Genomic DNA, 27,964 nt, shown 5'->3' with positions numbered 1-27,964 from the left:
CTGCAATAACTCTATAGATAGAAGTGTTTTTTCACACCATACGGGGTCTCGTAGCTTGCCCACCACAACCTCTCAGGGAGCTGTAGCTGCCGGTAGTGCCTCAGCGCTGCTGGCAGCTCATCCTCGGACCAAAGAAACACAAGCATAATCTATACCCACTTTCTCCCTCGTTGCCACGTCTTGCACAAGCAAAGCTCAGCTGCAGCGGTACCTCTGGCAGTTTGTGTCATTTTCAGATACAGGTGTGGAGAGGAGGAGTAACCATGAAAGACGTTTTAGATTTGGGGCAGGGGGAAGTGCAGAGTTGTTCAAAAGGATTCCCTCACATGGAACCGGTAGCTGTGCAATAGGTGAGAACGGTTTGCGTAGCCAAGGACAGACCGCTTGAACTGTCAGCAGCAACAAAAAGTTTCTTAGAGAGGATCTTGCTTTCCTTGGGTATTCACGTCATGCTAATATTGAGTACACCTGGCTTGCCCCAGAACTCTGCTCTGGTTACTGTAGGCTTCTCATGGTCAGCATTAGGTGTGTGTTTGGTGAAGTCCTGGCAGTCTGAAAACCCCATGACCTTTCAGCCTTCTCACAACTCTAGAGATTTGGTACCGGTATTAGTCATCAGTAGTGGCTGACGACACTCCCTGTGTTTTCCTGCCATCAGTTCCTATCACCTGTGGTGTTTGTGTAACACAGTTATCAGCTGGGTTTTGGGGTTTTCCCTTCTTTCTTTTCTTTTAACTTTGAAGTAGTTTCAGACCTTGTCTGTCCCTGCTCAGGGGATTCTCGATCTGCTCTCGTCCGAGTCTCGTCTCACTGCGTGGATCCAGCAGGCTGTCAGCCACTTTTGCTTCCACTAGATTGAGAATAGCAACCTAGAAGTTTTCTTGGAAGAGAACTTGCATTTCTGTGACTCTGGCAGTTCTTGAAGAGGAAGAATTTTTTTCCCAGTAGATCAAGAAGGAGGCAGAGCCCGGGACCTTCACAAACAGTACATGCATCCAGGTGCTAAGGGGAGAGGCAAAGCTACATTGACAAGGTATGTTTAAGTATAATCTACCTGTATGGATTTCCCCCTTGTGAGTTAAATATGGTCATGCAGATATTTGCAATCTTAAGATTGTCAGAGAGGGAACAAGACCTTTGAAATTCTCTCAGTCTGGATTGTATTTTGTTAAGTGATGACAGGAATTTTCTCTAAACAAAATGAAAGAAACGGGAAGCAAAATTACCTTGTACTTCCTTGCAAGAGAGACATCACAGCCTTTACCTGTGGATGGAAATGTAAAAATTAAATCTGCTTTCTCTGCATCTGATCATACTGTTATTTTTATAATTCTAGCAGTGTTGTTTCTCAGGATCCTGCAGCAAAGGGAACCAGAAACCCATCAGCGAAAGGCACAGCTCTCTGACCACCACTTAGTGGCAGGAGCCAGAATAGTAATGTGTAGCTGAGCAACTCAAGTAGTACCTTGTGTGAGCATCCTGCACTGAGCCCCTGCTGCTCCGCCTCACTGCTACAGCCTGCTAGCTGTGTGGAAGCTAGCCCTAACGTGGCTGCACTCACTGTCTGTCCCAGAAACAACCCTGGAGGGTTTGTTGTCCTTCGTTCAGAAGCTGCGGGTTCGAACTGTAGCCCCGCTGTTGCCAGCCGAGCCCTTTTGCTCCAGAGCATTCTGCAAATTTGGAGATGAGCTTGCAGTGGGAGGAAACAGGGGAAATCTCATTCTGCAGAGCTGAAAGAAGCAGAGTACTGTGCTGGTTCAATACGAGCACCTTTTCCACACCTCTTTGAAAGAAAAATTATGAAAGCTTCATTTGGGTTGGTTATTGCTATCATTTGAACCTACAAATCTAAACTTTTCTTATCCTATATTTGTTTTTCCTTTTTTCTGTCTGTGTTCTCTTCTCTTGCATAACGTGGCGCAGCCAAGCACATGTTCACAATAAAGGTAAGAAAGTCCTCAACTGCTTATGGAATGAGATTCAGAAACATGCAGTGTCCTGCTCACCAGGCAGGCACATCAGCAACCCAAGCAAAAAAACCACATGAAAAATACCTGTAGGTATCGTGTGCTGTCTATGTGCATGAACATCTCTTAGCCTCAGCGGAGGAGTCGGCCAGCTGAAGAAGCCAGGAGAAGAGGCAATGAGGAGGCATCGGGGATGTTATAAACGGGTGTTACTGAAGCATGCCACAAGGAAGTATCTTGAATCAAAGCTGGCTAAAACAGAGAGCAATGCAAGTATTTTCAGAAGACAGGAGTTTGTATGCTCTTTACTGATGATGACTGCATTGCAGAAATAGAAAATTCGTACAATGCGTGTTTAACTCCTCAAGTCAATATACAGTAATGTGTCAGGATTGGCAGACTGTTTCCAGGAGAAACTGAGACGATTTGCCTGCTAAAACAAGCGAATCATATACCGGGCAGCAAGAATTCCTGTCAAGCCAGAGGATTTCTGCTATCAGCTAGGACAGGAGACAGATCTTTTGCAAAGGAAAGCAACATTTGGAAACTTCCGTGAGAGAACCAGTACAAAGATGAGAGTAGATCTCTGCAGCTGCTGCAATGTGCCCGAGTCAGACTGGGAAATCTAGCTACAGGGCTTACAGTCTGGACTGGCAGGGCAGGCAGGTAGCAAACTGTGCTGTAGGTTCAAAGGTTTTTAAGGGATTTGTGACACTTTGGCCAAATTGCAGTAATGAAGCTGTAACAAGGACATATGTATCTAAAAATAAAACCCAGGAAGGAATTACGGCCTCACAGAGTGCGGTGGAAGTCAGCCCCGTGGCTGAGCAAGCAGCTACCAGGGACTCTTGGTATGCCCAAACATGCAGTCACCTCTGTAACCGTGGCAGAGAGAGGAGAGTTTACTTACGGCATAAAAGCAACAGATTATCCAGCCATGGAGGCTGATTTTGCCACTCGGGGGTAGCTACTAGGCGGCTGTGGAATTCACCGTGACATTTTAAGTCTCTCTTTTGATGTGCTGCACCAGAAATGGGAGCCGCCACTTGAGGAAGTTGCAAGCTTACCTCTGTGACCCCCCCATAAGCACAGGTCTATGTCTTATATTGGATAAAAGCTGGGGTGTAGCTACTTGGAAAATAGCTGGTGACGGGGGTGTGTCAAGGGATCAGACCTTCATCAGCGGGAAGGTCCTGACAGACACAAGCAAAGACATTCTCATTTGCAGTATTTCAGTATATTAGAATTTTTTTAAAGAAGCCCCATGACTTGCTATTGCAGTGACATGTTGATGGGCTAATGGAAGACATCTTGCTGTCCTCTTGGGAAACAGCTAGGCTCCTTCCACTGAGTGAGCTCCAAAGGGAGCAGGAGCTAAATTTTGCATTCAGTCACTTAACCAAGCTGGTACTGACAGAACCAAACACTTTCTTATTCAAAAGCATCCCTGACACCTTGGGCATCCATTAAGGACTCCAGCAGATTCGTGTATGTGGGCCTCAAGAGGCAGGAAGACTTTAGATCTGCTGGGCAGCTGAAGGCTGGGAGCAGAAGCCAGGGTTATCCTAGATGGTTGATAGCGCAGTCTTGACATGCTGACTGGGACACAGAGCTTCTGTTTAAAGTTTCTTATTCGAAATTGTAATTAAAAGCTGAAGACTTGAATTTTCTTCTGTGAAATGGGACATAGCATTGACTTGGAACTGTAACTGGTTTTGAGTATTTAAACGTGTTTTAGATACAATATATGTTACTTTGTATACAAAGCTAACCAAACCATGTCCTGGTAAGCAACCTGCGGCTCATGTTCTCCCTGAAAACATTGCTTGAGTAGACACCTTTTTTTTTTTTTTTTTTTTTTAAGAAAAGTGACAAACGTCATCTACTGAACAGAGATTTGCTGTATCAGTCAACCATGGTTTTAAGAACGCTACCTTTGACCGGGGAGAAGCCTGCACTCCTTTCCCCGGAGTGGCTTAAATGAGACATGCTTCAAGTGTCACTCGCTAACGTGTGGCTTTTCTTGATCCCGTCTGCAGCCACAGGCAACAGAGGCCCATGGCTCATGAACAGCCAGACCTCGCAAAGGCCACCAGGCTTGCCTACCCAGCGCCTTTTGATTTAAAGCTGAGTGACAGAGCAAGGTGGGGTGGGGGATGATGGAACACAAAAACCCGCTGTCGCTGAGCAGGTGGAAATAATTTGTTCATAGAGTGGTAGTAAGCAGGAGAAGCAGCAATGACCTTATGTTTCAACTTAGTTTGATATTAAGAGAAGCCTTCAACCAGTAGGCACTGCAGTGGATCACTTGGAGAGGCTGTGACCTTCCATCAGTAGAAACCTTCAGGAAACTGTTATGGGAATGACACAGGTATATGCACTTCTGCAACAAAAGGATAGGATGTGTGATTTTTTTTTTTTTTTTTTAATGCCAATTCAAGACTTTTGTTTTAACATGTCATTAGAAACTGAGAACAGTGTGCAATGGCTTCTTTGTCAAACTATATTTACAGGACTCTGTCCACTCCAGTACTCCTCTTACTCACAGCAAGTGAGTGTCGGGGAAAAACAAGGCCATCGCTTTATGATGCTTCATATGAAGTTGATCCATGAAACATCCATTGTGTTGTTTAAATTGTGCAGTTCACATGCATGACAGTTTGAGCATGCATTGATGATTTTGTATGCTAAGAGCTCAGTGACATTCCTACTGAAATTTAAGGGGATTAAGATAAAGTACTGAGGAAGAAACAGTGTAGTTAATATAAATGGCTTGTATGAATTGCATGATTCTTCAATTTTTCTTATTCCTGTGACTTTTAAACAGTAATGTACAGAGGGAGGGTGACGTAAATCAGAGAAGTTGTAACAGTGAATTTTGTATGAAAGACCATGAATGTGCTTGGCCTTATATACACAATAAGGGTCATACTGAAATGTCTCAGAGAAGTCAAGTCTGCTGTCTTCCACAGTGAGGAGAAAGAGTGAAAAGAAGGTAATACTGGTGACTTGTCTGTGGCACAAGCACCTCCAACAAACATCCCACAGACAGCACACAAATACAGTAGGAAGAAAGGGATAAGGCAGCAGATGCAGGGAGTGATCTTGAATGTAACTTTTGGTTTGGGTTGTTTCTTCTTTCCAGAGTTTTGGTTGATTAATGAGGAGAGCATGAACCCCAGCACTAATGCAGACAAGCAGCAGCTGTAGCAGCACAGATCTCTGCCTGTTTTTATCCACCAGCTCTTCCTGTTGAGGCAGTGTTTCAAGGGAGATGTGCTGTCTCTGAGCTGACGAAAGTCTGAACAGCGGCATGATAGCAGTGAAGATTTGCATACAGTTTACAGAGAGTAAGAGACAGAGAGTCTCAGTGCAAAGGGGGCAAGGGCAGGAAGGCATCACTGTGGGAACAAGTCAGGTCTGCAGCTCTGCAGGGTGGAGGGTTGGAGAGAAACTTGCAGCAGTCCTGTGAGCAAGGCAGGCTACGTGGCAATGCTGCTATAGCTTCCTGGTAAAACCTCTGGAATTGTTTTCTTTTTGTGTCAGCAAAGTGATGTTTGTACCAGTCAAACAGCTGACATCTAAAATTTACAGAGGCTGTTTTATCATTTGGTTAATTACATCCCTCTGTCCTGAACTGTAAAAACACAGTGGCAAAATTCTATAGCACTAAGCCTAGGCAAGTGATTGGTGACATAAGCATAAAGCTCAGGCTTTGGCGGTGGCAGTGATTGCTGGTGGTTTGGTGATTCTCAGAGATACTGTAGAAGTCCAGGATTTGTGTAAGCTCCCTCCTACGGCGGGAAGAATATGGTCTGTAAAAAAGGACTTCTCCCTACGATGGGAAGCAGCATTAAAAACCTCTGAGAAAAGGAACAGTTCATAGGTTTTGGAAGAAGAGATCTAACAAACTTACTTTCCAGATTTACCTCTCTGCCTTCTCCCCATCCCCTCTGCTAAGTATCTAGCGGTGTGAAACAAACCATGCATATGCCAACGTTTTTTCTGTGAGAAAGAGGTGGTGGGTTTATTTCTCCAAGTCTGAGAAGGACTGTGGCCCAGTAAATATTTATTTACAATGTACCCTTCCTTTACATCTGACATGTAACAAACATGAAAAAAATAAATCATGGTTCTACCCATTTCCCATCTCCTATGTGTTGTACAAACATTTAGGCCTTATTCTGAGCAGCATACCACTGCCTTCCAAGTATGCCTACAGATATATTCACTAATTTGCAACTCTGATGTGTGCGTTAGATATACTTCCAACCGGCAGGAATACCCATAAGTCATAAAAAAGCAGCTACTTGTCTGCTTTGGCATTGGCTTCGGTAGATACCAGTTGATGGTAGCAAATACTCCTAAACAGAAGTTTGTCCCGCAGAGCAGAACATGTGAAGGCACCCACACCAGGGTCACATGCACTGCCCAGGGCATGGTGGGGGCATTACCAACAGCCCTCTGCTACAAATACAACCCTCTTCTTTCAAAAGAAGAGTCAGTGGTGATCAAAGAACTTGCTTATTTCAAAACACAATTCCTACTTGTTCTACATGTTCTGCCACAACCCAGTGTTAACAGCACATGCCATTATTCAGAAGTGAAAACAGTAGAAAACATGAGCCAGACAGGCCTCCGACTTTGGTTAAGACACTTTGCAGTGTAGATTTGTACTGCAAATGCAACCTTTGTTTCACTATCAGAAATCTACTTTCTTCTTCTTTTCTCAGGCTGTAATTGCACTAAACACTTCCTGTTCCAGAAAGACACCAGTTATTTTTTTTTCTCATATTAAGGGACCAGTGGGACAGAACCTGTCTGCACTGACTTAACCTGCACTGTAGTTCTTGTACCAGAAACACAGGAGTGAAAGGAAAAAGATACACAATGGAAACAACTCTCTCTTGTAAGATTTATGTCTAGATAAATAACAACACAAAATGGCTATAGGAAAAAAAACAATGAAACAGTTGGCAACTCTGGGACATGATTGGTCATCTATTTTGGGATATTTCCCCTCCTCCGGAAAATAAAGTTAAGCTCTTCAAAATACTTCTGAAATACCCAAGTTCTTCATATACAATCTAGTTTGCTTTTGAAATATTGTACATATACCAGAAAAGCAGATAGTGGAGAAGTTGCATGTTTTTGATTTGAGCTTTCCCATTATCGTGACTTGTCTTTTTAAGTGATTGCAGGTGGAGGCTTGCTTTCTCCATGTAATGGCATTGCCTCTAGCTAGCTCCAGAGAGGCAGAAGACTGTAATAGGAAAGATAAGCTCTTAGTATTTCTGGGTTTAAATTTTTACCCTTTTCCAGAGCGTTTTTGTCTTTTGATTAACAAATGGAAAGTGTGTGTGATTTGTACTTAAGCACAACTATCCCACCTTTTTTAAGAGCAAGATTCTTCTATAATAGCTACATTGTTTATGTGACAGTTTACAAAGATGTTACCTAAACACAATTATTCCCTGCTGCAACACAGCTTAGGCACAACCATCTGCCATTAAGCAATGACAGGCAGCTTAAGGAATTAAAAGAACAACAATGGGAACCTAAATGAACTAGATATTAATTTTTTTTGTGGGAACCAAACTGTACTAAAAATATTTTTTTTAATGTTGGTAGATATTCAAAGTTAAAGCCAGGCAATGGTCAAATAAATATCCTTTAATAAAGAAAAAAGGAATAATTTTAAAGCACCAAAACTGTGAGTATGATGTTACATTGCATGTACACGAAGGTGAGTGCAGTACTTTTGTGTACAGGTTTAAATTTCTGAGTCATGATAATGAAAAACATGAAATACACAGCAATAAACTTGCATTGCAAAAAAGCTGCACTAAAGAAAAAGAGCAAAAAGCTGACAGTTAAAACTTTTTTTAGAATTAGAAATGCCAGAAATGTTTGCTTAGTTTTTTATCCCCCCCCCCCCCCCCCCTTTTTTTGAAACATACTTGTTGCCTTAATACTTTATAACATTGAGCATTTTTAGGCATAGTAAATTTGCAGAGTCGTTTACAATAAAATATGCATTTACTATGTCCTTTTGAATATAATGGAGTTAAAGAACTTTCTTAAAGCCAAGCACGATGTGCTAGTAGTGTTTGAGCCTACCAATAATATTGCACAAAGCTAGTGAATGGCAAATTTGTTTTCTTTTAATTATTTCTTATCTATTCAACAGGCTTAAAGAAGTTAGTTTTATTAAACTTCACTGGCTTCATTCATGCAAGACAACCTGCAGCCATCTGTATTTCTTAAGCTTTCATCTTACAATGATGTATTTGTATATACGTAAGATTAAATTCAAAACATACAGCAACCGCAGTAACACACTGGAAGATGTTAAGTGAGTATCCCTAATTCCATATTTCCCAATTCAGAAATCAAACATACGTTTCTACATCTGAAAATCAAGCCAGTCTATGGCAAAGTAATTACTGAATAGGTGACACTCTCCGCAATAAAATCTCTGCAGAGTTCAGACCATACTCACCACATACTCACCAAAACAGCCATCATCCTTTTCACTTGTTCCAAATGGACACATGGCTGGTTAAGAGCCTTAGATACCAGCTTGAAATAATACTCTATTACTATTAGAAACGCAGCAGAGTAAAATTAATTGCTTGGGCATTTTCCATATTAGAGGTACACCAGAGGATTCACATTTGAGAATGGAAAGATGACCTTTTCTGTCAAATTCTGAAGCTCTTGGTCACAGAACACAGAAGACATGAATTACAATAAAAATACATAAATGTCAGGTTGAAGATTCACCACAGTCAGAGCTGGGAGTTTTGGATTAATAATCAAACTGAACATGAAGTGCAGAAAACTGTATATACAATAGCCTCTCCCAAAAATATACTGGCATGCCCACCTCACCTTTGACCCTCCTAAAAATTTTAAGTATTTACGTATTAGGAAGCAATTAAATATAAATTCATTTTGTAGGAAAAATGTAAATTACAGTATATTTATAGGTTAAAAATAGCCATTGCTATACGTTTTACAGCACTGATAGAAGTATGTCAATTTGCTCATTACACTAAAGAGCAATTTGCAGTCAAGTTTAGGATGACCTACTGTCTGTCAGCTCCAGTAGCACTGAAATCACGCAACGCGCTCTCCCAGTAAGGTGCTTCTGTTTACTCCTTTTCTTTGCAAGAAGCTTCACTTGTTCTTAACATTAATTCTGTAGTGCTAAACATAACAACATATTGTCCATACTTATGGAATCATTACCAGAAATATATCCAGGTAATTTAATTACATAAGCATTACAATGAAAATAAAATCTGATCACACACGTGAGCAAACTTGATTTACAAATTACACTCTTGAAATTCAGTGCAACACATGGAATAAGGGTAACATTAACCAATAAAAGCTTCTACGTCCTCTTCTCAATAAGTTGCATCTTCAATAATGCATTTGTCATTACTTTAATATTAAACATTACAGAACATAGTGCTTATTCTCCAGATGATTCTTTACAAATAATGTAGTGAAGTATGTTGAGTTCTATCCCCAATGCAGCCACAAAAGAACATAATACATAATCATACTAATTTATTTTACAAGTGTCTGGTGTAGGAGCACATTGTCAGATTTTGAAAAAAAAAAACCCAAACAACTTATAAGTGATGTTTAAGGAAAAAAAAAAAGCCTTTATCTACCCTAGACAGGTAACTTATACAAAAACATAGCAAAGTGAATAAAATAAGACTATTGGTCATTTGTAAAGGATCTGGAACCTCTGTGAATGAGCGCACGAAATTCATGTTGATGCAAATTCCATCAAAACACTATTGTTTCGGTTATTTTAACAGAAATTGAGTATTTTGTTTCTTGTTCCCACTCATAAAAGATTCTTTCAGTCCTCACCATAAGCATTTGTACAATAAACTTTATGCATTCCAACTCTACCTCACTGGATCAGCTACACTACACTAAAACATTTTTACTTTGAACAAAGAAAGAAGTTTCTAAAAATGGAAAAAGCCTGAGAGCTGACAAACTGCTTAAGATAAATGATCAGTAACAGAACAACACAGCCACAACAATGAAGTCCAGCCACAAATCAAAAATACCAATAATAGGTATCAAGGTTTTTTCATGGAGGCTTTCTTTCCTTGCATATGTTTATATGGTTTTTTGTAGTGTTGCTTGCTAAAATTTCTCAAGGACCAACACAATTATTATAGCTTTTCTCAGTTGTGGAGGAACTGATCTCAAAGCAGGATTGATCTCAAAGCAGAAATTATTTAATAATTTCCTCAAGTTTCTTGTGAATGTACTTAAACTTTCCTCATTTGCTGCTGTAGCCATCTCACTGCAAAATTTCACATTACAGAGGATGGCAAGTTTTATGCATTACAGATTTTTTTTATCGAAGTGAAGAATTATGTGAAATTGTGACACCTAGTGACTCATGGAGGCTTTTTTTGTAGCAGTATGTGGAAAAAACCCTATTTACTTTCCACATTGAAGATGGCAGTTTTGAACTGCTATGCTCAGCATAACAATTACTTTTTCTGTGCGCATAAAATACATGTTCATATGAGAAGTCCATTTCTATAAACTAAAGTATTACAGGAATCTAAGATTTCAGCTAAATATAAAACAGATTAAGGACAGTATTTTTTCTCCATCACACACACATTTTTCAAGGCAAAGATGACGGATCATGTGACAAACAAATCTGAAAACTGTAGTACAGTACAGCATAAAGCTATTTAGATAAATCAGTGGTAAACAGTAAACACAAATGTTCTGCAAGGGGACCACTGCACCTATACTTTAAAAGCACACTATTTTTCTTCAGCTTGGAATTTTGCTAGTGTCCCATATGCATACGCTAAGGAATAGAGCTGCGGACTGGAAAACTGGAAAAAATGGACATAAGTGGCTCGAATCACCACTGTTAATTTAGCACTAAATTTCAGATTAACTGTACAATCTGAATTCTGCATCACAGTTCTGCTTTGTGCCACAGCCAAAAATTCATTTTATTACCTTGGTTTTAAAGTGTGGTGTGACTGGAAGTACAGACAAGTGTAGAGCAAAAATACACCACAGCTTACAGTATAGGCAATGTCAAATGATTAACTTTGAAATTGCTGTTATTGCTACATGAACACAGTATTAGATGTGACTGCAATCACGTCATGTGACTCTGGGTTCAGAGAAGCAGTTTAAGAAAAAAAAAAACCTGTGTAGTTTTAGGTCCTTGGAAAGCCAGTAGGAAGAAAAATAGCGACCTGATGACTAACACAGCTGAACTGACACAATTCTACAGTAACGCTCCTCACAGGTGCTTTGAAAATGAATATTCACTAGCTTTATACATAAGGCAACAAGGTTAAGAAAATGCCTGTTGAAAGCAAGGGTAAAGTGACATCCTTTCGAGATGTTTGACAGAGTTCTAAGCTCAGGACAGCCACAGCAAAACAAACAAAAGGTCCAAGAGCTGAGGTTCCTTTAGGTTCCATAGCCTACTGCTAAGGTAAGTTCTCCTGTTCCTCTTTATGTAAGTAAATGACAAGACGTGAAATCTCCTGTTACAAACATTAACACAGTACATGCTCCATTACATGACAGCAGCAATGCATAAGTCCACTTAAAAAAAAAAAACCACAGAAAAATCCCCCACAACAAATCTGCATAGCAGTTTGTCAGTCACAAGAACAGTGAATGGACCACACTACATAAAAGATAGGGACTCCATATTTCTCAAACACAGTGTATGTCATGCAAGTAAAAATAAAATGCTAGTGAAAATTCAGTTTTCTTAGAATTGTAACAGGCTGACTTTAATATCACATGGAGTTTCTAGATGGTAACAAAGCTACTTGTATCTCTGTACTGACGTACCTCTTAGTACTGTGGTATCATAAGAGTAGCTGCCTGCAGCCATTAGTCATGAAGTTTAGGATTACTTCTAAGTATTTCCCGCAGAGCGGGTTGTAACTCTCCTTTGAAAAAAAAAAAAAAAAACAAACAAAAAAACCAACAACAAAACAGTCAGGATCAAAAGGGAACTTTTTTTTTACGCCAGGAGGCTTTTAGGTATGAAATACAAACACTTCTGCAGCCACTGAAGGGAATAATGAAAACCAGCAAGAAAAGCATGATTTTCACAAGTGAATTATCTGTATGTTTAAGTCCTTCAATCTTTTTTAAAGAAGGCTGCTTAATCAAAAGCCATTTTAAACCAAAAGAAAAAAATAATTTTAAGTATGAAATTACAAAATACTGCTTCTTATAACAAATGATAAAAGTATAACTAACTTGGTTCAGCATAGCTAAATATTACTTCAAAAAAGCATGAAAATGTCTACTTTAAAAATGCGTCAGACTACATATGACCTTCTAAAAAGGTGCTGCAGTACATTTGCTAAATGTACCATGTTGGAAAAACACATTCTTGAATATGTACTGGATTCAACTCTTATTTCTCATTGTGCTGTGGTCACTTGTTACTTTCTTTCATACTGACATATACTTCTTCAGACTAAGAAGAAAAAAGTCCTGGTTGCACGTTACTGAATTTCAGCTACTGCAACGCAACTAGGAACTCTGCTCATTCTGGAATATCATGCTGCTACACAGCAAGCTTCTTTGCAAGGAGCTATTCAGTTGGATTTTCAAGCAGATGATATATTCAGTGCAGTGAAGGGGATGTTTTATAGCTGGTGTGATGCCTTGGCTGAATCCCAAAGTTACTCTAACAGCAAGTAGTGTCCCAACTCAAAATGCCCCCCTCACTTAACTGGCCACACATTACTAACGCAAATATAAAAAATGCTTAAGAATCGGGCATTCTTGATTATATAAAATGCATGTCTAAACAACTTAGATTTCTGCCCAAACCAGAATTTCCTGAACAAATTAAAGAAAAAAGTGACCCAAAAATTAACATTTCAGGCCATTTTTTCCATATACTGAATCATTTGCCAAAGAAAGACTATTTCTTTGCCAAAGAAAGCCTCCTGTGGAACTGACGGTCATAACTGCTGGCTCTGAATTTTCAGAAATGAAGAGGAAAAGCAATCTTCAACTGGGGTTTCTTTTCTCACATCAGTGGCTGTGAATCACCTGTTTGGGAAAAAAAGAAAAAGGAACATCTGAAAAGCTAAACGGCTGTACAAATACTCTCTGATTAACGTATTAGGCAATTCCAACATGCAATACTGATTAGCATCTTCCAAAGTTGTGATTCTTTTTGATCCCAAGTTAAGGACAAACTAAGTCTGGAGCCAGGACACACAGAGTATAACGAATGGTTTTTTTGCCTTCTGGTATCATTTGCAGTGAACACAGATTTGAAGAGGCCCCAAATACTGGATTAGGAGACTATGGGAAGCAAAACCTCCCTTCTTATCCGTTAGTCCATCTGCCACTCCCCAGAACTCAGGTTTCATGTTACTTACAGTACTCTTAATGTACTATAGTGCTTTATGTGTACCATTATGTACACACACACGGAGGCAGGCTTTGGACACTTTTGATAACCAGCAATATTCTGATTTCTCACACAGAAGCTACTCATCTTTATACTGCTTATTCAGCTATACTTCCAATACATCGAATGCCTCAAAATTTTTGTATGTGGTTTGTAATGTCTGTAAGAAAGGAACTGCTCTTAAAAGTCATAACTTTAAGTAGAAGTTAACTCAAAGCAGGTAATACAAGAGATGACTAGGATCTCCTGAAGAATTAGTTACTATTAGTGTGTCTTCAAATTTGAATAATTAATGAAACCACTTCAATGGGCACTGTTAATACTCCTTGCACATACACTGAGACACTTTTTGGCACTTGGTAAACATCCAGCATTATATCAGATTTAACCTTCATTTCTAAGACAAATAATTGCATTACATTTAGCCTGTAAGGATGTACATGTATTAAGTTCAACCTAAAATCTCTGTACCAGATCTTACAGCTAAAAATCAGTAGGTTGGTCTTAAAGCATGGTATTAAATGGATGACCTTATAGTAAAAAATACTATTCTACGATTTCTACAACAGCCTTTCATTAGACTGGTTACCCAGAATTTATTACACAAGAGTAAAATCTATCTGTTCAAGAAAGCACACTCATCTATGTGAAAAGTATTTATTCAGCTGCATTTCACAAAGGCTTCGTCTCAATCTCTGTTCTCCCAGATGATTCCACACACTTCCATAGCAGGGGCCCATTTTTCCTTTCTGAGCTGTTAGCTATTTTGAACAGCCATTTTCCAATCAAATGTGAACTATCTGTTAAATAGTTTCATCTTATGAAAACAGTCCTGTTTTCATAATAAAATACAACATTGATAAGAGAAAGCAGTTCCCAGATGTGTGAGAAACTCCAAGGAGCACACAGTCAGAAATCTGACACTGCATCCTGATTTAGGTCCAAGTGATGTCATGGGAGCTCAGCATTTGACAGGAGTGCATCCTTAAAAGAGGAAGATGCCCTAACCGTAGACTGCCAAAAAGGAGACAACAGTGCACTAACGGTACTGCATGGCAGTGATTTTGAACCTGCACTCTGAACTGCTTCTATGGGGCTGCAGAGGAAAATGTGTACTTATATTGTATGGCAATAAGACTTCTAAGAGGATACACTTTCAATGGAAAATGTTTAGGGGTCCACCAACTAGACTAAAAAAATTCAAAGTCACTCTTGGAAAATTCCTTCCTTCCTTTTTTTTTTTTTTCATATTTTAAAGGGACCCATAGTATTAAAGAGTATTCTTGCTAGAAAATGCAAACAAGAACCCAAAGAATAAGTCAGATTTACTAAAATAGTAAAGTTAAATAACAAATTTTAAATTTGCTCAGTTATCTAGGAAATGAAAAGAGAATAATTGCACTGAGAAAGCCAAGTCGATTCCCAGGCATGTCTTTTCTTACAGGTGCCACTTCATTTCTAAAGGGCTGTGGTAGTGGGAGCTTTCACTATGCAAGTATAGAAAAAAGTTACATCTGAGCAAAATTATTTTCACTTTGAGTTTCAGCAAGAGTTAAGTACACCTCCACTCCTGGATTTTCAACTCCAAAAGTAGCAGTGTATTTGGCATAGAATAGAAGGAGCATGCTGTAATTAAACAGGATTAAGTCACTAGTGTGCCCAATGGCTAGTTCATGAGGAAATATTTATTTTCCTTTTCAGAATTTTTAAATACTATTATTTGAAAATAGCATACCAATGGAACAGTTTGAGACATAATATTTCATAATCACAACAACATTCAGCAGATGAGGTGCTAAATCACCATCACTTTTTAAACAGCTGTAGCACTTTATCAATAGTCACTCTTCAGCTATAATAACTAACTAGGGTAGAAATGCCTGATTGTCATCCAAAAAGGTTGTCCTTTTCCTACTGCTAGCTGTGTTGCAAGGATTATAAATATTTATCTTCCATACTCTTGAAATAGCCTTTGATTTCTCAACAGATTTTTGACGTTCTTTATAGATTGTCACAACTCTCTTTTCTCCAAATTTTAAGTTTAATGGGAACTATCATTGACATTTAAGTTCATCCACGTGCCAGCAGCAGAAAAGAACCACCACAGAAGAACAGTGCCTTATGCTGTTGTAATCAAAAATCTTTGTGCTACTGATGCAGCCATGATTTTGAAAACTAATCTCTTGCCAATTTCTGGTTTCTTTAACTTCATCTGCTGAAGTCTAATAATCTGTACTTTCAGGCACTGTAGCTTAGTATAATGCAAATTCATGGGATTCATATGAGTAGCAGAAGTATAAATCATATTTGTATATCTACTGATTATAGTCTGAAAATTCAATTAAGTCAGAGAGTTTACAGATTGAAAGCAAACTATCAAAGAGTCAGTCACACAGGGTAACCAATGAGATTTCCATGTGTTCAGCAGTCAAATCTAATTGTCCTTCACTTGGAGCTATTCAGTCTGAAGTGATAAATTTTTACAAGGTCAGAAGTAATTACAAAGTAAGTACAAGGTGCATCTAAGAGTGATTGTGCTGTTTTGTTACTTAAAAGCTTTTCAAAGCTTTTTGGTAACCTGCAAACAGTCCCTTCAAATTTACTAAATAAAATAGAGCTTTTTATAGGAGCAGTCCTGTCAAGATTCAGCAAAAGTATTCAAACAATAAAAGGGTAAGATGTGCCTAAAAAAAGTTTTCCTTACTATAAACCTGAAATTCTTTTAAAAAGTCAGTGACACTAAATTCCTATGTGCATGCTTTACCACGCTGGACATCAGACATTTAGTCACATTCATGCTAAGTCTCCCAGAATGCACAACCTGAGGCGTAGCCGCTACTGTTATACAAAAACTGTTGAAGAAATTATTTTTTTTTAAATGTAGGTTAATTACAGGTTAATTTTCCCAGTCTGTGCAAGGCAAACTCTCCTCTTCATCCTCTGATTCAGGTGATGCTTCCTTAATTCGTCGCAATGCTTCATGGATGCTCCTTGTCAGAGGGTCAGTATCAGGCAGAATTGTAAAGGATTCTCTCAGAACATCTTTCTGCACTTTCTTCAGTTTCACGCCTTTCCTGATCTGTGCCAAGATGTTATTGCTATCATCTTCATCAGGAAAAGGAGGGAGACTTCTCTGCTCAACTTTTCTTAAGTGAAAACTGCCACGTTTCAAGGAAGCCAACACTTCATCCATCGGGGAACTCACTGCAGTAAATGAAAAGACCTTCAGTACTATTTTTATTAAATTTTATCAGTCTTCATTTATATTTCCTACAGACCAAAAAGTAACCGCATACTATTAGTGTGATAGTCCCATACCACAAGTATGTAGCTCAAATTTGGAGGCTAAAACAGTATTTATCTTCCCTATTACCAGGTCAAAACTGGTTTATACAATTACAATTTCTGGAACCACTTAACCTCCTATCATGCAGGTAGTAAAACTTTTTGAAAAAGACTGGTGTCCTGTTCGCAGTCAGGAAAATCAAAATAGCTACAATTAATCCAACACAATTAAAGTACTTATTACATTATCTTTCTTGACTTTCAAACTCAAGTAATGAGCTCTTATCTTAAGTATTGGACTGTGCAGTCCATTCTCAGCAGTTGGCTTTTGTGGCTGATTTTACCTATTTTATGACTATTACTACATGCCAGTGAGGGAGCAGCAGTATAACCAGCTGCACCACCACGCATTTTCCTGCTTCCCCGGATTGATGTATGTATTAGCACCAAGGCACAGTGTGCCTATATAAATTCCCTTGTTTTAAAATTAACGAAAACAGTAAAGTAAGAGTTAATACTTTATCACAAATCCTTCCTTTATCACCAGTTTGAAAATAGTTCTGTGCAGAAATAAAAATCAGGCTTTGGCTCTTTGAAAAGCTGCAAGTAGGTAAGACTGCATAATAACAAAATGCAACAGTTTGAAATAGCTCCCATACACCAGCACATACAATGTGCAGCACATATCAATCAATACAAAAGTATTCATCTCCAGGGGGGGTTTTTTGTATATTGCAAAATAATTTTTAAAACCTGTTTTGCATTTGTAAGTGGGCTTTGCCCATCAGGCCAGTGGCCCAGACAGTTGGAACAGACACAAGGAAAAGAGAGAAGTAAAAGAGAATACAGGACAGCACATGTGAAGGAAGAAGGAAGGATTGTAACACACTCATCTGTCAGAGACAAATTTCTGAAGCCACTTAGAGACCTGGAACACCTCAGGGAATACAGAGCAGCAGGTAGACTGCTGCTGCAGATATTAACAATACTCTCAAGCGGGAGGATATAATTTCATTTTATATTTGTCTTTTATGATGTATATCAAATTGTACACACAATACATGCTTTTTATAAAACTGCAAGATTAAATGAGTATCAGAAAAATAAATAACAGGACTACAGAAAAAGAAAAATTAAGCACAGCAGCATCAAAATTGATAATGAACGCAGTTGTTTCAAGGGTTTTCAGTCATTTAAGGACCATTCTAGAGGAAACACTCTTGTTTCTGTCTGATTGATCAACACAGTTCTAATTTTTATTTTATCTGGATGAGGGAAAATATCAATGGAGGGATGTTTTCTGTAGTTGTAATGGACAGACCCAGATAGAATTTTTAATAAAATGTTATTACAGCAGTATTACAGCAGTGCGAATCAGGGCCCACCTGAGGTACTTTTTCTCAGCAACCTGCAGTAAAATAGTTCAGCTGAGTGGTTTTGAAAATCCCATCTCTGATTTTCAATTAAAAACTTTGTTCCAGTATAGCATGTTTCACCAAAACAGCAGGATTATTTTATTCAAACATGGCTGCCATTCTCCCCATCTTATATATGGTATAAACAGTTAAAACAAGTAGCACAGACTCAACAAGTTGTAACAGATCTCCCTGCTCAGCCCTGTGTTCTATTCATTATGCTCAGTTTCCAAAAAAGTTTTTCATCTTCTATTTACTAACATGCTTTGCTCAACGATTACAGATTTAACTTCCAATTGTAGTTAAACATATATATTCTTACTCAGCTTTCAGTGGTACGTGAGGGTTTGTGGATTTTCGTATGAAAATTTAGAGAAACCTTGAAGGAAGCATTCTCAAGGTTTCCTGTGTCCCAAGACAAGTATTCATTTTACTGAGTCATAAATTATGTAAAATTCTGTTATTAAAAAAACACTGCACCCTCAAGTGAAGCATGTAGTATCTGCAGTTCTGGCTGTAAACTAGATAGGAAAAGATTCTTTTAGAAAATGTTCAGCTCCATTTTCTAGCTAGTCTAACATGGTGTATCAGAGTCAGTCTCACAAGTGTTTTCTGTATAAGCAAACAAGTATACCGCATGCAGTCGTAAAGGTCCTAAGATTTGAGTTGCCAACATTTGTCAGCTGAAAAGGATTTAACAAATTTCATATCAATAGTTGTAAGTGAATTACAGTACACACTTTTCTATAGAGCAACTCGAAATAGGAACTGATGTGCATTACAACTAAATACACAGAAATGAAAACATTACCTCTCCTTCTCTGTAAACCCTCTAGATCACCGGTCTTCTTAAGCTTCTTCTTGGCACTGACTAGCTGACTGCTGTCAAACAAATGTGCTGGTGGGACACCAGAAGAGTGCTGGACTCCCTTCTCCTCACTTTGACGTTTAACAAAGCTGTCACTTTTCTCTAAGGATTTGGTGGCATCTTCCTTGGAGGGCAAAGGCGGAGGTGGAGGAGGCAAAGGGGGAGGAAGCGGTACTACAGTGACAGTCTCTGGTTGAAGCTCATTACTGGTGAGTGGAGAAGTACTAATGTGAGGCAGTTCAGAGGTAACACCACTGAGAGGTAATGAGATATCCTGAAGTTGTTCTAAGCTTGTGGATTCCTGTACTTGCAAAGGCTGAATTGCATTTTCCAATTCCACCTCTTCACTTCTCTCTTGCATTTGTATGGTTGCTGGCAAAGATTGAGGCTGATCAGCACAGGACACTGAGCTGGCTGCACATTTTCTTCTTGCATGAGCCAGCCGTAGTCTGGTTGATTTAAGTATTACTTGCCCAGGGTACCGCTAAAGTGAGCAAGTTATTGACAATTAGGTAAGTACATGCAATGCACTATTCTAGATTTTAAGTACCTGTCATTACGGTTTGCCTTTCAGGCAAGTAGAATTCATCTGCTATTTTAATTCATTTTGCTCTGGATATAAAAAGAGAGCAAATATATCTTCACCTTTACGCAAAAATAATCTGTTTTCTTACTTTGATAAAGCCACAATTTACATGTGATTGGTGTAGTCAGGAATACATGTAGGTTATAATTAGGATTTCACTAAGAACCAGAGTATATATTCAAAACTGCTTTTTCTGGAAACTCAAGCTCAAAATTCCCTCTTGCTTTCCTTTTTTAAAACTGGTTAATGGCTTCCTCTGCAACAAAGTCCTCTCTGACCTAATACACTGGCCCTAGATGTGAATCATACCATTTTCAAAGGTATCTCTTGAAAACATAAAACATTGAGACTTTCCAAAGTATTTTTAATTTAGTTCTTAAATTTTCTGCCTCAATATCTGTCTTTGCATATTACTTTCATCTGTAGCCATTTCTATGCAAAAAATTAAACTGCTTTTGAAAGACAGGTCTAATACTTTTTATGCAGCTGTGGTAGGCCTAAAGCAGTAGAGATCATAACATAAACATACATAAAGTCAGTTCATTAACAGTTGCTGGTTAAAATAAGTAAATCTGCTTTAACTTACTGAAGCTATGCAATTCAAAAGCCTTGCAAATGATAAGGATATAAAGAGTGTACTGCTGAGCCAGATAGCTTTCCAGTAAAGAAAATTCTCATACCTGTATTTTTTATGCATTCAGCAAAATCAAAAAAGTCTTTGCCAATTAAAATGTCTTGGTTTTCTAGCACTTCCACCCCTTTCCTTATTCTCTCCCCTTCATTCCATTTTTTATCCACTTTCTGATACTTACATTGTAATATGAAGGGGCAAGTATAGGCAGGTGTACTAGCAATCAGTGGTAGTGGGGGTATGTCAGATGGTAATATTTTTTGTGGGAAATACCATTTAGATTATACTTCTTTTAGTAACATTTGCTAAATGTCTTGTCACAAGGTCTAGATGAAGAAATGCACAAAAGATTAATATGGCACTGGGACTGCAATGGCCAGAGGAATTCATTACCACCAGTGCAGTATTTTGTTGTAAATTTTCCAAAGAACAGTTAACTGCACAATGAAAGAGAATAGCTAACAGCCTAGTATAGCCCTGGAAAATATATTTTGGAAAAGAACAACAATTCTTCAGTTACCTGTTTAAATGTGCGAAGTCTGTCCAGTGTTTTCTGTCGTTCCTGACTAACCCAGGAGCTCTTTCTTTCCTCTTCATCTTGTAATTGATCTCTCTTCTGAGAAAATATATGGAAAACATGTAAATATTACATCTAATGATATGTTTAGCAAAAAAGAAACGAATTAAAATAACTCTAATTGTTAACAATTACCTAACTATCTACTTCTCAAACACATTCGTGAACTTCAAAACCTGGCATTTGTCTCCCTCTGAAAAAATATTACACATTTCATGTATATAAAGCTTAATAAAGAAAGACTTCAATATGGAATTGGAACATACAAAGACTTATTAAGACTTGAAAGATAAGAAATAACTAGAGACGTGATAGAACATTATACTGAAAAACGCCCCCTTAAATTAACCATGTTAGAAATTAGCCAGGCAGCAAACTAGTATCCTTTTTCTCTCATTCCAAGAACTAAATAACAATTCAAACTGCAAGGCTGCCCATTTAAAACAAGTCATATTACTACTTTCACAGTGCAAGAAATCACAGAACTCAGTGCCACAAAGTTTTGACTTCAATACTGAGCAAATTAAGTAAACACTTTCACTAGAGTTTACAACAGTAAATGAAAGTTTTGCATTTAGTCAACTTGTCATTACTTAATCCACCTTGATTTTCTGTTAATCTCACTTCAAGAAAGGCTTGAAGCTCTTTCTTGCAGCTAAGACAGTTGTATTTTTTCTTGTTTGGGAACCTTACTGCAGTGAAAGCACATTTGGATCCATCTCCTTTAACTACCCACCCATTCTCACAAAACTTCCAAAGTTACTACATCTCTGAAACAAAACACTACTCTTCAGTCAAATTTATTAAAAGCGGATGCTAGTTATCAGAAGGCAAAAGTCTTTGCATGCAAGTTCTGAATTTATAGAAGTGACAGAACAAGTGACTATAAAGAAAAAACCCTGAGCTGAAACTGCAGCTTTAATTCTTCAATGACTCACAGCATTTAGTACTACTCTTAAAGCTCATCTTCATAATTAAAAATTCTGATAATTTTTGTGAACTTTTATTGTCGTTCAGTCAAGACAAAAGCAGTGTTGGCCTGCCTGCCTTTTTCAGAAGGCGGCTAGTGGTATGGCGTCCTTCATAAAGAGCAAAATCCTGTCATTTGGAAGGAAGTAAGTATAGATGCATTAGGGAGAGGAAGATGAGAACACGCCTGAAAACTAGTAAACAGGAAAAGGTGAAGAGGAACAGAAGCATGTGGTGAAAATAAAACAACAGATCAATGGGGCAGAGAAGTTAAAACAGAACCATAAAGAAAAAATTATAGCAAGAACAAAGGATAGTTCTACCACCACACCTGTATCTTACATATGCAATCAGACCAAACTTTTCCTGAAGCAGTCTCAAACTCCAGGGGTTTTTTGGTTGTTTTGTTTTTAAATAAGAATAGTGAAAATGCAATGGGTATTTGTTTTCAGGTTGGGACACCCTTGAGGTTATCTTTTAAAATTCTTCATGAAAACCAGTGGCAGAAAACCTGCTTTACAATAATAATAGTCTTTGAGGCACAAGAACATTCTTCAGCTTTGTCAAGTCTTATTTTAAAAAGTGATAAATGGACTATAATCCACACAGCAAATTCCATTGTCTTATTGTAAGAACTGAAAAAAAAAAAAAGTATTTTTCTAAGTTTCTGAAACAGTATGCCAATACATACTGCCTTTCACACGTAACCTTTTAATAAAATAAATTATGCAGCTGACTTCCTGGACAATTGTATCAATGTTAAAAATGTATAAGGATGAAACAGAATCACTTTCACTAATCTAAGTGAAGCCTGAATTAAAGGGACTTGGATTTCAATGCATCTTTGTCAGTGATCTTTATTAAATATTGATACTATATCAACTCCCAAGACCTAGCCCAGAATTTGAATATTCTTTAACATGAAGTCTACTATGTTCAGCACAAGAGTCAGCCTAGCAAGCCTATTCTCTGCAATGAGACTGTGCAGGGAATCATGGAGCATACAGCTGGAACTGCTACAAGGCTTTTCAGGTGATTTGTTTTGTAGAAATAAGAAAAACAGCAGACAAACTTACTAAGATTGAAGAATAAATGTGTATGGCTTTCTTACTCAGCATACCTGACGCTGTACTTGGGTGATGTCCACAATCATCTGTGTGCACATGATAACAAACTACATGCAGTCCAACCCTAGCAGTAATCACTTAGACTGTGAACTTAGCATTAAAGAGCTGTTTTATTTGCTTGGGTTCAATGTCATCGTAACACAGCTATATAGTCTCCACTACCAGCATAATACGATACAGACATCCATGGTGCACAGGTCAGGGATACACAAAACCTTTTTCAAACAGCTATCACTCTGAATATGCTCCTAATTAATGTATAATGAGGAATGCAAGCTATTAATTAAAGGCTAAACAACAGCAGAAAACTCAAACTTACTAGCTGAACAGTATGGTGCATTTTGTATTCCTCCTCACTCTGGTGGTGCTGCTGGATCTTTTCACTATGCTTTGCAATACAGATCTCCTGTAGAGACATTAAATGTTATCTATAAAATACGAATTTCAAATACTAATTTACAGGGTATAATGTCATATTTAGCAAATAGCACTAAGAATTAGAAGCATAAAAAATACAAAGGCTGTCTCAGAAAAACTAATTTAACCAAGCTACTTTAACTTACAATAAAACCAAAAAATGGAAACAAAACCGAAACAGACAAAGCCAAACCTATTACTTTTACCTGTCAAAAGAATATATACAAGTAACAGCTGCTTGAAAAGTCTGTTCTACAACACCAGTATAAAAGTAGCAACACTGATTGGTCAAACACTACATAAAACAGGGTTGGACTAGATGACCCACAGAGGTCCCTTCCAACCCCTACCACTCTGTGATTCTGTGAAAAGCCTTGTGTAACTCCATGTATTTGTATTCATGGCTAATAACTAACTCTCAAATATACTACGTATTTCTGTTTATGCAACTAGGCAGCTTCTCATTTACCAGAGTCAGTTTGTCTTTTGCATGTACAATCTTCAAGCACAAACATTAAATTGTTAAAATTTCATGCATGCACAAGCAGGTTCACTTACTATACTGAGTTCATGTCTGTAACACCTGGTTTAAAAACAAGCATTTATTACATTGCCTGCAAATAAGCACTGGTTGAAAAAAAAAAACTGGCCATGTTACAACAGATGACATGAAACAGGATGACACTTAAACTTCAGGTAGGTATTATAAAAAGAACTGAATTAAGTATAAGTTACAAAGAAAAGGCACGTGCCAGAATTCATGGTAGCAACAAGACAGACAAGTTCATAGGACAATACTGAGGCCCAGGAAATCAGACAGTATGGGCAATGAAATTAGGTCCAGTACAAACATCACATCGAACAAAAACAAAGTCAGATGTGTAGCTGGAAACAGATCTCATGGCTTTGTAAGAGAGGGCTGTGTTGGGAAGCAGTTCAGAGTGTGACTGCAGCCAGAAGAACACCAAAGCGATGGGCTTCCCAGGCAATAGTCAGCTTGACTTACTGGGTGGAGCCAGACAGGAGCTCTGCCATTGAAAGCACTGCTTGCGGCAGCTGATGTAGTTATCAGCCATCAAGCAAGACACTACAGTAGTGACAGAAAGACACAAAAACAAGGACCGAAGGGATAAAAGAAGCCCACAATTTTGGACACTTGGAAATGCATAGAAAGCTATGTTCTTCTACAAGCTGACTATGGACACCCTGTGATCACAAGAAAAGGTAGCCAGTGTTCCTGTATATGACAGAAATACCATACTGTCTTGTATGTTTCTGAACAGTCAGACCATCAATGTTGCTACTGTATACAGGCAACACTACAAGAAGAGCTTTAAGTTTCTGTGGGAATACTGTCCCAGCTTCATCAGAGGTTTATATATATCGCTAAATACTGATGGGTTTTTATGTTTGTCTGTGGAGTTTTCTTCCCTGATGAAAAGAGTTTCATTATTACAGCTGGAAAAGTTAATCAATTTTATTTGTTATTGCAAAAGTACAAACTACCTCATTTCTGTGTTTCAAAGACACAGCAATAGCTTCAGAATGTTACTAGAGAATCTGAAAGACTTTTTTGTAATACTACTACTGATTTATTTTCCTAGTTTATTTTCTATTTATGTGTTAAGTTTGATTAAAAGTCTCCTAAAATAACGAGGAACGTATGTTACAAGATACAAAGTAGTATTATAAAATAATGAGAAAATGTATGTTAGGTTTGGTTTGCGTGTTTTGACATGTGTTAAGTACTTGGGGGCACACTTTTATGAAACATTTTAGCATCAGTATTTAAATCTTTCTGATTAAGAGTAATAATGAAAGACATTTTAAGCATAAAAACCATATTTGGTGCTGGCTTTGTACTAATAAACAAAGACAGTTTTTTTTATTATTTCATGTTATAGACACCTACAAGGGACTGAAAACATGTTGCAGCACAGGACTGGAAATCTGAATCATCTTAACTAATTATAGAAATGGTCTTTAAAAAAAAAAGGATTCTACTTGTAGACAACATTAGGTGTCTACAAACAAAGGATGAAGAAAAAACCCCACTGGGTGGCAGCATCAAAGAAAATGATCTGCATGATTATGGCAGATGACAAGTTGAACATAAACAACAATCTCTGGCAAAAAAAGAGATTACCATAATAGGGTGTCTAAGCAGTGATACAGCCTGCTGCACATTGGAAGTAGCCCTTCCCTCTCAACATTGGGAAGGCAAGAGCATTACGTACAGTGAAAGCCACACTTCAAGAAAAATGCTGACCAACTGTGTGGAATTGAGCACATCAAGAAGTAATGTTCATTTCTCTTTCAATCATCTGACTGATTTCACAGCATCAAATGGTATTTCTATTAAAGACACAAAAGGGGAGAGCTGAGAAACTATTTCAACCTTCATCACTGGATAAGCTACCATGTTTAAGACAAGAAACATACTATATACATAAAAGAGATCTGCATTAGTATTATATTTAACTGGTTCCAGTGATCCTTGCTTTCAGATGGAAAAGCATCCCAATCAAAAGGTTCACTTCTCATTTAGTAAGCTCAGTATGTGCAGAAACGATACTTTACTGTAAGCGTTCTGTGTAGCTATGCCCTTATGTTGTAATAAGAAGAGAAAGAGGAAGAATCATGGAATAAGAGGTTGGAAAAGAATTCTAAGATCATCAAGTCCGACCATCTGCCCAACAACACCATGCCTATTACACTATGTCCCGAAGTGCCACATCTACATGCTTTTTGAACACTTCCAGGGATGGTCATTCAACCACCTCCCTGGGCAGCCTGTTCCAATGCCTGACCACTCTTTCAGTAAAGAAATTTTTCCTAATATCCAATCTAAGCCTCCCCTGACGCAACTTGAGGCCACTGCCTCTTGTCCTATCGCTAGTTACTTGGGAGAGGGGACCAACACCTGCCTCACTACAACCTCTTTTCAGATAGTTGCAGAGAACAATAAGGTCTCCCCTCAGCCTCCTCTTCTCCAGACTAAACAGCCCCAGTTACTTCAGCCGCTCCTCATAAGACTTGTTCTCTAGACCTTCACCAGCTTCACTGCCCTTCTCTGAACAAGCCCCAGCAACTCAACATCTTTCTTGTAGTGAGCGGCCCAAAACTGAAGACAGTACTCCAGGTGCAGCTCCCTACTCCTGCTGGCCACACTATTCCTGATACAAGCCAGGATGCCATTGGCCTTCTTGGCCACCTGGGCACACTGCTGGCTCATGTTCAGCTGGCTGTCAACCAACACCCCAAGGTCCTTTTCCACCGGGCAGCTTTCCAGCCGCTCCTCCCCAAGCCTGTAGTGTTGCCTGGGGTTGTGACTTAAGTGCAGGACCCAGCATTTGGCCTTGTTGAAACTCATACAGTTGGCCTCGGCCCATTGATCCAGTCTGTCCAGATCCTTCTGCAGAGCCTTCCTACCGTCAAGTAGATCGTAGGGTACGATCCTTGCCCAGGATTGTACCTGCACAGCTTGGTGTCACCTGCAGACTTACTGAGGGAGCACTCCATCCCCTCATCCGATCACTGATAAAGAAGTTAAACAAGACCAGACCCAAAACTGAGCCCTGGGGGACACCGCTTGTGACCGGCCGCCAGCTGGATTTAACTCCATTCACCACCACTCTCTGGGCTCGGTCATTCAGCCGGTTCTTTACCCAGCGAAGCGTACACCCATCCAAAACATGGGCAGCTAGTTTCTCCAGGAGAATGCTGTGAGGAACAGTGTCAAAGGCCTTACTACAGTCCAGGTAGATGACATCCACAGCCTTTCCCTCATCCACTAGGCAGGTCACCTGGTCACAGAAGGAGATCAGGTTGGTCAAGCAGGACCTGCCTTTCATGAACCCACCCACTCTGTTTTTCCAAAGATATTTTTCTAGACATCTTCTACTACAGATTTTTCACCTTGACTCTCTGCTATAAATCTAGCTCCCTAATGAAACAGCTGTTTGTCCCATATGATAACCTAATTAATGCTACTGTGCAGCCAGCAGGGGGTAGACTGGGATAACAATAGCAATATACTGCACAAAAAATCCGTAACTAGCTTTCAAGAAATACAAATAATGAGAATGCTATTAAAATCTTATTTTTTAATAACTCACTCACTGTCATCAGCACAAAGGAACATCAGGAAACGACTGCTTAACAAATGCAAATAGGTTTGTATAAAAAATCCGAAAATAAAGAGTGTATACTCCTGGTAGTACAGTGAAAGAACACCAACCTCAGTAAAATCATACATTGAAGAAATGCTGGCTCAGTTATTCAGAATCATAATTGAATGAGATTTCTAACAAACCTTTAGCAAAAGCTAGATAAAGCTTCGGTGCAAATATTTGACAACATCATCAAAGAATAAAAGCATCAACTGCAAAACAGAGAAGGAATTTCCAACAAACAAAATGAATAGAGACTATAGTCACAGAAGTCTGTATTACATATAGTCTTCTACTATACAGCGTAACTGACTCCCTTTCAAGGAGTTGTCTCCTCAACAGAAAAGATTTTCAAATACTTGGGTAATGAAATGATCTTCCCCCCAAAAAAACCTGATGATAGAGAATCAGATCCTACTGTTTTCTTAATCATGGTATCTGCTGATAGAAAAGAGGCATTCTCCTAGGAGAATC

General features: G+C 38.6%; 2 protein-coding genes across 4 annotated transcripts in view; one reads left to right on the top strand and one right to left on the bottom strand.

Moving 5' to 3' along the window:
* HOMER1 (homer scaffold protein 1) overlaps positions 1-6,121 on the top strand; it is a 102,401-nt gene extending 96,280 nt beyond the window's left edge. The window contains exons 9-10 of one of the 2 annotated variants that reach the window (XR_012761858.1): positions 774-1,033; positions 1,924-6,120. Coding sequence is in view for 1 of the 2 variants with exons in the window: in XM_075410625.1 (XP_075266740.1) it covers positions 774-854 (81 nt within the window). In the remaining variant the exon portion in view is untranslated. Of the gene's footprint in view, positions 1-773 lie in introns of both variants that reach the window. The other variant, XM_075410625.1, reaches the window with a different exon arrangement.
* Positions 6,122-7,896: 1,775 nt separating this feature from the next.
* The window catches only part of JMY (junction mediating and regulatory protein, p53 cofactor), a 73,780-nt gene continuing 53,712 nt past the window's right edge, over positions 7,897-27,964 (bottom strand). Inside the window, exons 7-11 of one of the 2 annotated variants that reach the window (XM_075410622.1) lie at positions 23,221-23,307; positions 20,749-20,844; positions 18,955-19,495; positions 16,337-16,647; positions 7,897-13,076 (exon numbers count right to left, since the gene is read on the bottom strand). In XM_075410622.1, coding sequence (XP_075266737.1) covers positions 16,340-16,647; positions 18,955-19,495; positions 20,749-20,844; positions 23,221-23,307 — 1,032 coding nt within the window. In that variant the 3' untranslated portion in view covers positions 7,897-13,076; positions 16,337-16,339. Of the gene's footprint in view, positions 13,077-13,918; positions 16,648-18,954; positions 19,496-20,748; positions 20,845-23,220; positions 23,308-27,964 lie in introns of those variants that run through there. The other variant, XM_075410623.1, reaches the window with a different exon arrangement.

This window comes from Opisthocomus hoazin, chromosome Z (assembly GCF_030867145.1).
Source record: "Opisthocomus hoazin isolate bOpiHoa1 chromosome Z, bOpiHoa1.hap1, whole genome shotgun sequence".
NCBI lineage: Eukaryota > Metazoa > Chordata > Aves > Opisthocomiformes > Opisthocomidae > Opisthocomus > Opisthocomus hoazin.
This window is presented reverse-complemented; position numbering and strand designations above follow the sequence as displayed.